The 14,569-nt window shown below is 47.6% G+C and overlaps 1 protein-coding gene and 1 pseudogene across 1 annotated transcript; one reads left to right on the top strand and one right to left on the bottom strand.

The window, feature by feature from the left end:
- Window positions 1–517: 517 nt before the first annotated feature.
- On the top strand, window positions 518–1,264 carry LOC125525142 (NADH-ubiquinone oxidoreductase chain 3). The gene has a single exon (XM_048690161.2). The coding sequence runs from the start codon at window positions 716–718 to the stop codon at window positions 1,070–1,072; it is 357 nt and encodes a 118-aa protein (XP_048546118.1). The 5' UTR covers window positions 518–715; the 3' UTR covers window positions 1,073–1,264.
- Window positions 1,265–7,683: 6,419 nt separating this feature from the next.
- Window positions 7,684–8,244, bottom strand: LOC147976906 (uncharacterized; annotated as a pseudogene).
- Between the last annotated feature and the right edge of the window lie 6,325 nt (window positions 8,245–14,569).

Raw genomic sequence — 14,569 nt, forward strand, 5'->3', positions numbered from 1 at the left:
TCCATAGATCTGGATAGAGTCTTTCTCGCTCAGTAAAGAAGAGTACGCGCGCTACGGCTTACGCAGTGGATCTTCGGGCAACCAACCCGGCACATCCAATTCCGATCAACAACTTGGAGGTATGGCTGAGTGGCTTAAGGCATTGGTTTGCTAAATCGACATACAAGAAGATTGTATCATGGGTTCGAATCCCATTTCCTCCGGCACGGAAGTAGAACGGGCGGGCGAAATTACGTGAGAGAAAGAACCTCAGATTGATGGAGTCCGCCGTCGGACAGAATAGCTGCTTAGTGACTAGGAGCGGAGCGCCCCTTTCTTGTTCTTGGTGGCGTCTATAGCGAAGAAGACCTTCCCGAACGAGGGCCGTCCAGTCCCTGGCCGGCTCTCGGTTCTTGAGCAAGCTCCTCCACTGCAGGTAGGATGCTCATAGATGAAGAAAAGAGACTTTAGGCAAGTGGTTCTGGTAGCTCAGCTGGTTAGAGCAAAACAAGCAACGGATTGAGCAACTAGCGCGAAAGCCGTTGCGCGTTAGCGCATCCGTTTTCTTGCTGGACTGCAAATCCTTTTTTTCTTGTTTCAGTGGGAAGAGCAAGGGGCATTGCCCTTGAAATCCTTCAGTGGTTCGAATCCACATCTGAGCGTCTTTTTTTCGGTATGCCGCTCCGCGAGCAAGGAGCGCCGCGAGGAGAGCGAGAGAACGAAGTGGGCTTTGGTGATGTCGGAATTTGCACCTATTTGTATCTATTTAGTGATCAGTCCGCTAGTTTCTTTGATTCCACTCGGTGTTCCTTTTCCATTTGCTTCCAATAGTTCGACCTATCCAGAAAAATTGTCGGCCTACGAATGTGGTTCCGATCCCTCCGGTGATGCCAGAAGTCGTTTCGATATACGATTTTATCCGGTTCCTATTTTATTTATTATCCCTGATCCGGAAGTCACCTTTTCTTTTCCTTGGGCAGTACCTCCTAACAAGATTGATCTGTTTGGATCTTGGTCCATGATGGCCTTTTTATTGATTTTGACGATTGGATCTCTCTATGAATGGAAAAGGGGTGCTTCGGATCGGGAGTAACCACTTTTGAAAGGGCAAAGGGGGGAAGGACATAGGAAAGAGGGATGCCTACAAAAAATCAATTGATTCGTCATGGTAGAGAAGAAAAACGGCGCACGGACCGTACTCGAGCTTCGGATCAATGTCCCCAGAAGCAAGGAGTATGCCTGCGTGTTTCGACGAGAACACCGAAAAAACCTAATTCAGCTCTACGTAAGATAGCAAAAGTACGGTTGAGCAATCGACATGATATATTTGCTCACATTCCAGGCGAAGGTCATAATTCGCAGGAACATTCTATAGTCTTAGTCAGAGGAGGTAGAGTGAAAGATTCGCCAGGTGTGAAATCCCATCGTATTCGAGGAGTCAAGGATTTGCTGGGAATTCCGGATCGTAGAAAGGGAAGATCTAAATATGGTGCAGAAAGACCTAAATCGAAATGAATGGAAGATGCCTCTGGAACTTTTTGGTTCTTTTTTGGGGGCGATATGGAAGCAGCTAGCTCCCTTTCCCTTATTACGTTACCATTTCTCTCCGCTATTCTTCGCTTAGAAGGGCTTGAGAACGAAATAAAAGTCAATCCTCTCACCAATGAAGCGCATAGGGATAGGATGCTCAAGCTCCTTGATGAGATTATTATCGATCCGAACGATCCACAGAATGCAGGGGTAATCCTTGCTTCCAGGATACGCGTCGAGATTAATAAAATCGTGGACGATATCGATCCGTATTGGCTAACCGACCTTTCCTCTAATATAAGCGCGCTTTCTGAAGCAGTGCATGGAGGGGTGGAATGGGATCATCGGGTCGAATATCGCCGTCAGGCTTTGGCGGATTTGCAAGAATTTGGTGCAAATGGTTTGGTCTTTAAAAGGGCTGTGAGGGACGTGTGGCCTTCGTCGATGGGAAATCCATCGTATGCGTTACAAATCCACTAGCATTTTGTTCGTGAAAGAATGTTCTTGTTTTTCGTTGGAAAAACCAACGCCGATCTAAAACTAAGTCTCCCTTTCTCTTTTGTTTGGGAGCAGAGCTGAAAAAGATGGGGAATCACGATGGATCCTTTTTTTTTCCCGGATTCAATGGACGGCATGCTTGTGGAATTTGACCCAGCGTCGTCATACCCAAATTCTGTCAATGGGCCGGCTATGAGCGTAGAAAGTGTGAGTTCTAATTTAATGGAGTTGGAAGAAGAAATAAATTCCCCTCCTCCCCCTAATCCAAACCCTTATTCTCAGATTCCTTATTTCGTTGCTGCTAATGCAAATATAGATTACTTTTCTCAAATGCAGATGTATTATCAAATGCAGATGTATTTTTTATTTCATTTCACTTATTTTAGCGGCCAGCCGCTTTTGCCTTTTCCGTGGGTACCGATGTATGTGCATTTTTTGATGTCTTTTTATATGCGCTTTTGGAATTTTCCCATCTAAGCAAACTATTTTGCGCCATTTGATCTTTAATTGAACTAGACTGGTATAAGCTCCGTATTGAATTGAAAAACTATTTCAGGCTCCGTATTGTATTTAGAAACTATTTCAGGCTCCGTATTGAATTGAAAAACTATTTCAGGCTCCGTATTGAAAACTCGAATTGGATTTTGTGTCGGCTGGCCGGCAGGACCGCCAGCCCGCAGATGTAGGGAGGTCTCCTCTTGAACTGCGAAATCAAAGTCGCGATCTGATAGGTATCTATCCTGACCATGCATCTGGAAAGCGCCGGTTCGATTCCGGCTCGTGACATGAAGAAGAAGTCCCAAACAGGGATCAGATGAGTTTGCACAGCGTTACTTTGTTGACGGAAAATCAAATTGTTCTTCCGGTTCAATGAAGACTATGCTTACTTTCCTTTCTCTTACCGGTCTGTGTTCTATCATGGACCTGTATTCCGTTCCTCGAATCGAGACTTTCTTTTGGTATGATTTTGATACGAGTTTTCTATCAAAACTCTATGCCATCAATCACTATCCCCGTTTCTGCCCGGACGATTCCATAAAATAAATAAAAAGAAAAGTTCAGAGGAAAACGCATAACCAGAAGAAAAAGATATCGTGATGTAAAATGATCATGGGGACACATTGTTTTTAGGACCGACAATTTCCTGCACTGCTTAAACCAAGAAAAAGATACATACTAGTTTTCATAGGTAGGCCTCTCTCTCCTACAGAATAGGTTTTTCCAAAAACTACCCATGGGATTTCTTTGTCTTTTCCTTATCTTTTGTCCGGTGAAGAATCTCCTGCTGCAGAGATAAGATGAATGGCTTCGAGATACCATCACTCATCATTGCCAAGGAAATGAATTGCAAATTGGCTACTTATAGTCTACACTTCCCCTGATTCTCCACGATGACCCGCATTCATTGATTGAGAGAATAAGCTGAAGATAGATCCATTGCGATATTGGTTTGGAAGAGAAGCCGTGGAGACAGCTCATTGTTCCTATGTCCGGAATTGTTAAAGAATGAAGGTACCCCGTTGACTATGTCGGGTAACGCCGACTTAGGTTATCCCTAAAAACACTATCAACCACATCATAACTGTTTGCTTCCGCTTTCCTCGCAGAGTTGGTTCTAGCTTTCACCGAAGCATTTCGTCGCTTGCTACGCCCTTCCTCGTCTCTGGGTGCCATCCTTTCTCCTGCATTTTCGTGCACATCAGCATAGCTCCAACCACTTTTCATGCTTAGCAAATGCTGTAATGAGGGTGCTGAATGTATACGGATCTGGCGCAAGATCTCTGTCTGCCTTTTCTTTCAGCTGATCCTCTACCTAATGGTTCAGACCCTGGCAGACACCGGTGCGAGAACAGAGGCAAGTCAACTATACCAGCATTTCTGAAGATAGGCAACTCTTTATTTCTGAAGATAGGAATTCCAGATAAATAGATCCGCATTCAAGTTTTAGGCTTGTGTCCTTTCATCTAGAATGGCTGCTGCTTGGTCTTCAGTGAGCGAAGTCATTTCCTCAATAGAGTTCTTTGCCCGACAAAAGTGAATCTTGATCTTTCTTCTTGATAGTTTGTGATCGAGCCAATCTCACAATTTCGATCTTGCTACTACCACTATAGCCCTGAGTGACTATGGCTACCTGAACTGAAGGAGTTCCCACAAGACCTGTGAATGTCAACTTCACTCTAAGGGTAAAGCATGCTCGCTCCTTCGCTCGTACGAACAATCAGTCGTTGCTGGGAGCTCTATCCTCCTCGCACTACTAAAAACAGGGTGAAAGAATCTCCCGCGTTCAGTCTGTGGAGGCCGACCATCATAGTCGTCTCTACACCAAGTTGGTCTTAAAGTCTACCCGGGCTAGCTTCTTCATTCTTCGATCAGGGGCGGGCTTCTTCCCTTATATACGATGACTTAGATAGATAAACTTCTTTGATCCATTCATTGATAAAGTCTTCGGGGGCTGTTTACCTTTTGAATCGACAGTAGAGTAGGTTTGATCTTGCTTTCTCAATCTTTCTCTGATCCTAGCCGTGTAGTAGATCCGGCTTTATTCGGCTAAAAAGAAGTGTGTGTGGCCGTCGTATCTGCTCGCCCCCTTCTTCATTCATCCATTTAGGTAAGAATGGATCCAGGGAACCTGGCTCGGGAACAGCCCTGAAAAAACACAGTAAGAGAGTCCAATCTCTGAAATATAGCATTTGATCTCCTAAGTAGTAGTAGTAGAAGGCTTAGTATCTGACTTGATCCAATAGAGTCAGAACACACAGTAGATCCAGATTCCACACCTTGCTGTGGACTGGGGAGAGAGCAGCTCTTCGAAGCTGGGCGTTCTGTGTGATTATGGAGGAACTGTAGTACTCGCCCCAAAATGCAAGCCGGGATAGATACTTAAAGAAAGGGGGAGCGGTGGGCCTTCAAAAAGGAGCGAGGGAGTGATGGGCAACCTTTTTCTATATGTTGCTCGTGAGCCGCCAAGTACCAGTCTCGCAACAGTACTGGCGTTAAAGGATCGGTCCTTCACTTGCGGATCGTTCGCGAGTCGAACTCGCTCTCTTGCCACGCCTTTGACTCACGAACTCGAGTCGGACTCATTCACTGCTGACTTTTTTGAGGATCGTTCGTTCTTCACTCTCTTGCTATTACCCGCAGGGAGCGCAGCAACCGACGGTGCATATTATCATATAGAAAGAAGCGAAGCGTAGCGATTCGTACTACCGGAAAAGTGTCGCTAACCGCTAGGCAATAGAGTCAGCTTACGGGGTGGGGCGCAAGCAAGCGTAGCGAATCACATAGAGTTGCCCCTACCTGCCAGCGCGCAGATAGATAGGGCGGGCGAGCGCAGGGATGGATGTCTGAGCGGTTGAAAGAGTCGGTCTTGAAAACCGAAGTATTGATAGGAATACCGGGGGTTCGAATCCCTCTCCATCCGCGAGGTCATAAGTTCTCTCTTGCCTTATCTATAGATAAGAACGAATCTCCTCGACTCGACTGATATGATGGATGGAATGGGTAGAAGGTTGAGGTTATTGTGTGTTGATTTAGTTAGGACTTTGTCTCCCTTTCGTTATCTTCCGCCCCGGGTGGATGACCTATGGGAGCTAAGTCGAAGATCTCGGTGTCGTCGTGAGTGGTTGATAAACAACGATTGCAGTTTGATTTAGGGAGTCCCAACCCTGTGAAGCTTAACAGACAAAGAAAACGATAGAGACTTCCGGGTATAGGGTGACGACCTTAATGAATCAAGTATTCAGGTGGCAGAGTTTTTAGCTACATAAGCGCTCAAATTCCTGAATACTTATTGCCCAAAAAATATGATCAACCCCAGGTACATTTATTAGGTTTTGATCTGAGGCTATCCTGGTCTGCAGGACCCAACACAAGTATTCATCCTTTCCAATCTGAAAAAGGTGTTGCCGAAAGCTTACCCTCTTCCACACGGATGCTACAGCCGCTATCACTTTTGCAGGAGGGGAATTACAGAGTTCGCCTCTCGACATCTTGTTTGGTAAGCGGAATTTTGACCCAGGCGCCCTAGTGTTGCCTAACCGTTCGGCCGGAGATGTCGGATGCGAGATCTTTAGCTACTTGTATCAATTTGCCGCAGTGTGCTTAGATACAATGGGCTGGCAGCTGAGGCTTGGCAGGATGGGGGAGTTAATTAAGGTCGAGGGAGCAGGAAAGAGTTTGTTATTCGCTATTGGCTTAGTACGGCCTATACATAATAGGGCCATGACGGTTTTGGCAAGGCCTTGAACTTCATATATCCCTTTTTTACTCAATCCAGAATACCGATAAAGTCAGATTGAATCATTTTGTCGACCTTTCCTTTGGATTTATTATCATAGGTAGTGTTCGAGATCGCCTCTGTGCGGTGAACGCTCGAATGTAGCTAACATCAGTTTTGTCCTCGCGTGGTTGAAGGAGATGCTGCTGCTGGATGGAATGCTTCCGGGGCGCCATGATCCTTCTATCAGGAATAGAATAATCGAGGGCACTGACTGACTGCATCAATCATCGCTCAGTGAGCTATTAATTGCCGCCAATAGCGCTTCGCTTGCATGCAAGGCGGCTAATAAAAGCGCCAGGTAGACGCGCGGAGATGCATTTTGAGTACTGGTGGTACTGGACAAGCTCTAGGGGAATAATCTCTTTCTTATTTCTTTCTTATTTCTTTCCCATGACGACTAGGAACGGGCAAATCAAGAATTTCACTTCGAATTCCGGACCTCAACATCCTGCTGCTCATGGTGTTTCACGATCAGTATTGGAAATGAACGGAGAAGTGGTGGAACGTGCGGAACCACATATTGGATCACTCCAGTGCGGCACGAAGCCGCTGACGCTGAGTAGGCTCCTATGCCGCTAGCACGGTGGAGGTTCCGTAGCGCGTCATGAGCACCGGGCAAAGGGACGGTTGAGCAACTCAAGCGAACCGCCCTACCTGACTTTGGATAAAGATAGAAGGGAGAAGGTTGTGAAGGTGGCCTCGTTATCCACACATCTGGTCGGAGGACCGACCTGGGTTTTCACGAGCGTAGGCGGGTCCTGGAGTGCCCGTCAAGGGCGCTAGCGCATACCCCGGGGTGATCATCACCACCTGCACCTCACATCTCGGCATAGTGGAACGTGTAACCCGCCTGCTGTCCAAGTCAACCACTGAATTTCCTGTAATTCATAGCGCCTAACAGAACGTAGCAGCAAGGGACAACCCACCCATACAGACAGCCTGCGGGGAGGATGGCACTACTGGCAAAGACCGTCTGGCGAAAACGCCGCAGGCGCGAAGCGTGGTGGGCCTGCGCCGGGGGAGCATAGGGAGGAAAGGGAGCCCGGACGGTGGAAGAGCCAGGGGAAGCCGGGTCATTTGACGGAAATGGAAGGTCCGAGCGGCTCATTCATTCTTGAAAAAAGAGGGGGGGAGCGAGCCAATGTATCAATGAATAGATACAGTCAACGGTATTAAGACAGCGCTGCCTACACGCGAATTAGCTTCCGAGGTCGAGCAGTCTCAATTTCACTACAGGATTTGCGAATGAATGCTGGGCTGGGCCACCTCAAATGGCGTGAGCCGCATGCGGGGAGACCCGCACGTACGGTTTTCAGGGGGATCCGGCCGGCCGGCGCCCACCCGACTAGAGGGACTGAGAAATTAATCGAGTACAAAACTTATCTTCAAGCTTTACCTTATTTTGATCGTTTAGAGGGCGATCGCGGAGTCACTGAATGAAGTCCTCCCTCCCTTTCTTTCGGAGGTGCTGACCCGCTGCGAGGCAGATATGACTAAGTGACATATTGAATATGGCGATGACTACAGCATGTCGTAGAAGGAGATAAGAGGTGGAGCCAACGACCCACTAAGACTCACGTATCTACAACTACATTCCCGAGCGGCAGTCAAACGGAGGCGTGAATGCAAGATGCCAGCGGAATGATCGACCGGACAGAGGCTAGGGCAGCTTTCTTCCCACCGCGTCCTTCCTTGTGTGTCGGAGATACAAAGCGAGTGCACCGGAAAAGAAGGGGAACTGAATCGATCTATTCCATGGCGAAGCATCCGAAGCATAACTGCACACTCACACGATCTTTGCCGAGAGATAGGAGCATTCGGTGGAACCGGTGAACTACACTTGCTTCTTGATAGATGTGTGGGACAGAGGGCTCGTGGTACCTGCTGCCCGCCCTTCCTCCGCTTTGATAACCGTGTGAACGGAGAGTGGGCAGAGCAAAAGGGAAGGAGGTCCTCATACGGAGTCGCACACTTGAGCAGTGCGGGAGACTGGAGAATGGGTCGAGTAAACTCCCTTAGGGCCGATTAAATCACAGACGAGGAACTTTTCTTTCTTTTTTTCTTTTTGATTTGAAGGGTATGTTCTCAAAAAAGAAAGGCAGAGGTAAATACTTCGAAGAGGCAGCTCGGTAGGGATGGAATGGTCAATAGTCAAGTCAAGGATGACTTCTTTGTTGGCGAAACGATGGGGGAGAGAAAGCACGCCAGTGATTCTCTGAGCCGGTCTTCATTTCCAACGCCTCGGGAAACAGGTCGAGATAGATGACAGCACCTTTTTATCCTCTTCCTTACCGGGAAGGCGCACTTCTCTTCTTCTTCTGGCCTTCACCTCCTGCCCGGCCCGGAAATAGAACCCAGCCCCCTTTCTGATCCATTCATTTCTGCAAGCAGGCGGGATCCAGAGCTAAGCCCCCCTCCTATTCGAAGCCGGGTGTGGCCTCGCCCTTTTGCTCTTCCTTCGGTTTGGCTCCACGAAGGCGCCGCCTAGACTAGGAGCCCCACTCATATTCAAAAGGCGCCCAGCTTTCAAGACGATGATAATAATTAGTCAACTTTTTCCAATATCATGGAATAGCATGGCCCGGGGCTAAGGTAACTCCAGTGGGAGAGCCGTGTTATGGGTGACCTTATTGCACGGTTCAGAGAGCACTTGTGTATGTGATGCAGGTGAACGTGTACGAAAAAGCTGTCGTAAAGTTTCGTTGTTCGTTCCGTCGTTGACCCTATCTATGTTTCTACGATGGCCCAAGAACACGCTCATTCTTCAGCCGTAGAGAGACTTTTGAATTGTGAGGTACCATTACGAGCTCAATATATAAGAGTGTTATTCTGTGAAATAACTCGAATTTCAAATCATTCACTTGCTTCAACTACTCATGCGATGGATGTGGGAGCATCAACTCCGTTCCTTTGGGCTTTTGAGGAGCGGGAGAAATTGTTGGAATTCTATGAAAGAGTCCCGGGAGCCAGGATGCATGCCAGTTTCATACGACCTGGTGGAGTGGCACAAGATCTGCCTCTTGGCTTATGTCGAGATATTGATTCCTCCACACAACAATTTGCTTCTCGTATCGACGAATTAGAAGAGATGTCAACCGGCAACCGTATCTGGAAACAACGATTAGTGGATATTGGTACTGTCACTGCACAGCAAGCAAAGGATTGGGGATTCAGTGGTGTAATGTTAAGAGGTCGTGCGACATGAAGACATTGATAGCAATATGGGGGAAGTTCCCATCAGGCAACAACGGTTCTGCCTGACCCTACAAAAGCATGCATATGTTGTCAGTGAAGATTTTGTGTGAAGCCTTGGAGACGACGTACCCGGGGCTAGGGTGAGCTGAGGGGGGACAGCGTAAGTGAGCGAATGTGTGTAAGCCCAGTCAAAGATTCCTATTCTAGGCGGGGCGGGCCATCAACCTTCGAATGGTGTTGGTCCTACGGACCGTGAACGGATTCGCCTCTGGCCTCTGGGCACGTCGGAACCGCATGAGTTCACCGGGGTGGAGCACGGTCCGCCAAAATCGGCATAGGTTAGGTGCTATTGATGGAACATGGTAAGCCCATCTTTCTCCATATGAAAGTGCTGCGGGCACATAGAGATGTGGGTAGAGGAAGTCTCAAAAAGCGAAGGCCGAGCTGTAGGTCACGTGACCTGCACCGAAAAGGTGGCTGACTGGGCTTTCTCCTGGATCAAAGCGGATCAGCTCGCCAAATTCGTCGATCGAATCGGGCGCCCCGGAACGTCGAATGAAAGTGGTCTTTCTACAACCCTATTTATATGATTTTTAGGGCCCCTTTCCCCCTATCCCTCCCTTATGTTTAGGAGCGGGATCTGCCCAAGAACGACCTGTGGTGGTACGGAAGGCACGGACTCCGCAAGCGTCCCGCACCCTCTGAGAAAGAAACTCCTCAACCATCACAAGATAAAGAAGTATGACGCTCTGTGTCTGACTCTATTGGTCATAGTTCCTTGCTGTTGCGGCCGGTGCTCGTTTGCGCGCGTGTGAACCACCAGATCATAAGGAAAGATGCCTCTCGGGGCATCTGAGAATGATTCGAGCCGTATGAAGGGAAACTCCCACGTACAGTTTGTTTTGGGGGGGAAGGAGCCCGACAGGGTCCCCCCACTGACTTGGCCCGGGCCTAAGTGAAAGTGCAAAAGTGAAGTGGTGGGCCTACCCATCCCAACCTGGGGTATGCTGGGATTCGCGAAGAGCAGCACCTTACGATGTTCATGACCAATCGGATCTTGACGTACCAGTAGGTACCAGAGGAGATCGCTATGATCGTTACTGTATCCGTATCGAAGAGATGCGACAAAGTGTTCGGATCATTGTGCAATGTCCTAATCAAATGCCTAGTGGCATGATCAAAGCCGATGATCGTAAGCTATGTCCTCCATCACGATCTCGAATGAAACTATCCATGGAATCGTGCGCCGTGTGAAACGTAGATCATCGCCGTTCTTAACCGAGACTCAGGTTAAGCTCCGTCTCGGAACCGCCGTGGGGTTAGGAGTAAAGCATCCCGAGGTTGGCGCATCTCGTTGGGCGTGGAGAAGCATTGGGAACCCCAATATCTTTCTTCGGAGCAGTTTCTTTTCCCGTCCCCTCGCCCCGGCATAGCGCTTCGCTTCCGGTTCTTCGGAGGAATCAACTGACTTCTCCCTTCTTCATTGATCCGGGGGAAAGGGAACCGTCTACCAGTTGGGAAGCTAGACATCAAGGTTGTGGCTTGATGAGGATAACTAAGCTGACACGCCGGAGTTGGCTGCTGGCACAACAGGGTGGTGCCTTACCGCACCGCAGGCGCACGCGCGGTAGCGTTCGTGGTGGTGCTTCAGGATTCCAATGTACTGCGTCCAGGATCAGAACGAGCTTGCCGGCGGACCACTGCCGTCCCATTCTTTAGTGAGCTGGAGCGCTGCCATCTTATCCACGGAAAACGCGTCAAGCTATCGCTTCGGGTCGAAGCACTAAAAGAAAAGGACCGGGAAACGCGGCGGCATAGGAACCACGGGAACCCAGGAGGGAGAAAGACGATGTACGGGATACGGGATCCTCGCAGTAGGCTGGACCAAAATCCAGCCGAGAGAGGGCAGCCTTTAGAAGCAACAGGTTGGGAAACCAAGAGAAGGCTTCGCCTTTTCTTATCTTCTTCCCGGCACAAAAAGAGGGATTAGCATTATTGACCCCATGAGAAAGCACTAACACCTTCCTCATCGGGGCTCCGCGCACTGGGAAAAGGCTTCCGCGACAGGAAACCGGCTACTAGTTAGGAAGTGAACATAAGGTATCAAGAGGTCCCTCACAGTCAGGTGCAATGCAATTGCCCCCTATTAGTCAAGTACCCCTCTTCCTATTTAGTTTAGGGGTTAAGGCGAGAAATGGCTTGATGAACCCTTCCGTTCACCACGCACCGGCCCCATTCACTTGCAACTCGTAGAGGCTGTAAGTAAACAGTGCCCCACTAAATTCAAAGTGACGGTGGGGTTGAAAGACGAGAGTGCCTACCTCCGCGCCGAGAGTGCCCGCCCTTTCTGTCAAGTAGGCTACTTTTTCCGGAACGCAGTCCGGAATAAGCGTTCCTGTGTATATAGATATCTTCGATGCTGTCATTTCGACATGTCCGCTTCAACCCCTCTTTCGCCTCCCAAAAAGCAAAGTTGGCTTGACGAGCGCAGATGAGGAAGCGGGAGCAATAAAACCAAGAATCTCTTTCTTTTCTTTCCAAATACTTTATGAAGTTAAGGGGCAAAGAGAAGCGCTTTCGCTACTGAGAAAGCGAATGGTCAGCGCGAGGGTTCGACGACTTAGCCGAGCGTTAGCGACGCGTCATTCTCATAGCGAGGCGCTTCGAGTTAGCGAAGCGCTGTAGTAGCGTCGGAGACTATGTGCTATAATGCTGAACTAAGGACGTTCCGCCTTATCTATAGAAGCAGTCGACTGAGTTCTGAACGAATGGGATCCTTGGTGGGTAATGGCTCAATCTATAGATGGAAAGCCTTATGATGGGAAACTACCACGTTAGGTTTGGAGAGAGATGGGACCCGTTATAGTTTAGGGGGAGCAGATGCAAGCTTTTTCTTTCCATAGCCGGCCAAATGACTACCGGATCATCGGTCTACTCTACCTCAATTCACCATTTCGAACTTTATACAGAAGGTTTTTCCGTACCAGCTCCTTCTACCTATACCGCAGTTGAAGCACCTAAAGGTGAATTTGGTGTCTTTCTTGTCAGTAATGGGAGTAATCGTCCCTACCGTTGTAAAATAAGAGCACCTGGCTTTGCCCATTCACAAGGACTCGATTCTATGTCCAAACATCACATGCCAGCAGATGTAGTCACCATCATAGGTACTCAAGATATTGTGTTTGGAGAGGTAGATAGATAGGACGTAGTCTTGCTCGATCAGGACCCTAGCTTTATTGCGAGCCAAAACTGCCTGAAAGAAGCAAAATGGAAAAGGATGCAAAATGCAATGGGATTCCTGATCCAATAAGAAATCCCAATTCGGAGTTTGTTTGGATCAAATTCCTATGTTATACTATTCCATTCTCGATGATGAATCGATTTGATAGATCAGATATTGTTATTCCAAATATTGATCCGATTCAGTATCATCAGAATGACAAAAGCTGACATAGTTACTAGTGGTTCGAGGAGAAATCCTTTCAATCATCAACGCCCTTTTCTACTAAAACTGCTATTCGTGATACCGGTCAAATCGACTATTCTCATCAACTTTGAGTCTCTTCCCTCTCGTATGACTGTCAAAGTGGAGTTCCTTCTCTATAAGAAGAGCTGGTCTAGAGTGTGATTCGGATCAAAACAAATGGATGAGCCTCGTTTTGCTGAAGCAAGTGTACGCTGCACTAAGGAGTCGAGTCGACTTATCCGAACTTTCCTACCAAGTTCGAGCTCTTGCTCGCTCTATTTCGTGAGCTGAGCTATTTATACCGATATATACTATTGAGTGAGATGGAGAAAGACAATGGTGGTATTCCATAGGGAGATCCTGTGTTGGATGATAAAGAGGGTTTGCCTTTCGAGAAAGGGGCTTGGCTATCTCCATCTCCATGTTATAGGACGTATCAAATATATCTATCGATCTATACCATATGGTGAGCCAACTAACCCCCACTCCAATCCAATACTTGCTAGCGCAGGGAATCGATCATCTGTGGATGTTCAGCCAAAGACTCTAGCCCCGGATTCCGATAACTTCTACGATTCTCTCATTATTCAGTGTCCAGATGGAAGGGATGTTTGTTATTCACTTCGGTCAGAAGAGGAATTGACACTCAAGAGCACGCGTTTTATGTTTGCATTCCTATTTGAGAGTGCGCCTCCCTCCTATTTGGTTGGAAGTTTCCTGCTCAAGTTGAGAAAGCAAGGGCTGACCGGACTGCTGCTCACTCTTGCGCTTCAACGGCAGTATTGTCTCCATCTTTCGCCCACCCAGGGGTTAGGGTTATCTTTTGAAAGAATCTCTTGTATCAGCAGATACGAGAATCGGTCGTGCATATTATCATATAGAAATGTGAATCGAGATGCATCTGGATGAGAGTTTGGCTTTCTTTTGGCAAAAGCTGGATTGTTTTCAGCAAACTAGCAATCTGTGGAGATGGCTGATCTGTCCCACCTTGATTGATAGCGATATAGCCACTCTCATTTCAATGCGGCACATTGATACCATCATTCCAATCTTCTATCGTCCGTGCTAAATACCATGAAATTAAGTAGCTAAGGTCTAGTGGACCTATTTAAACAAGGATATGCTGATCCTTCTCTGTCGACTTTTCCACTATCAACCCCAAAAACCCAACTCTGCCTTACGTAAAGGAAATTAGTACGATTCACTTCTGGATTTGAAATCACTGCTTATACCAGGTATTGGGCATACAAGAACATTCTGTAGTATTAGTAAGAGGAGGAAGGGTTAAGTATCTTTGAACTCGGTGTGAGATATCGCATTATTCGAGCTGGATGCAGTCGCAGTAAAGAATCATCAACAAGGGCGTTCTAGTGCGTTGTAGATTCTTATCCAAGACTTGTATCATTTGATGATGCCATGTGAATCAAGCAACAGGAGAAGGACCCAATAACGAAAGTTTCGTAAAGGGACTAGAGCAGACTACCATGAGACAAAAGATCTTCTTTCTAAAGAGATTCGATTCGGAACTCTTATATGTCCAAGGTCAATATGGAAATTCTTTCAGAGGTTTTCCCTTACTTTGTCCGTGTCAACAAACAATTCGAAATACCTCGACTTTTTCA

Source organism: Triticum urartu, chromosome 4A, assembly GCF_056163025.1.
Source record: "Triticum urartu cultivar PI428250 chromosome 4A, HENAU_Tu73, whole genome shotgun sequence".
Lineage (NCBI taxonomy): Eukaryota > Viridiplantae > Streptophyta > Magnoliopsida > Poales > Poaceae > Triticum > Triticum urartu.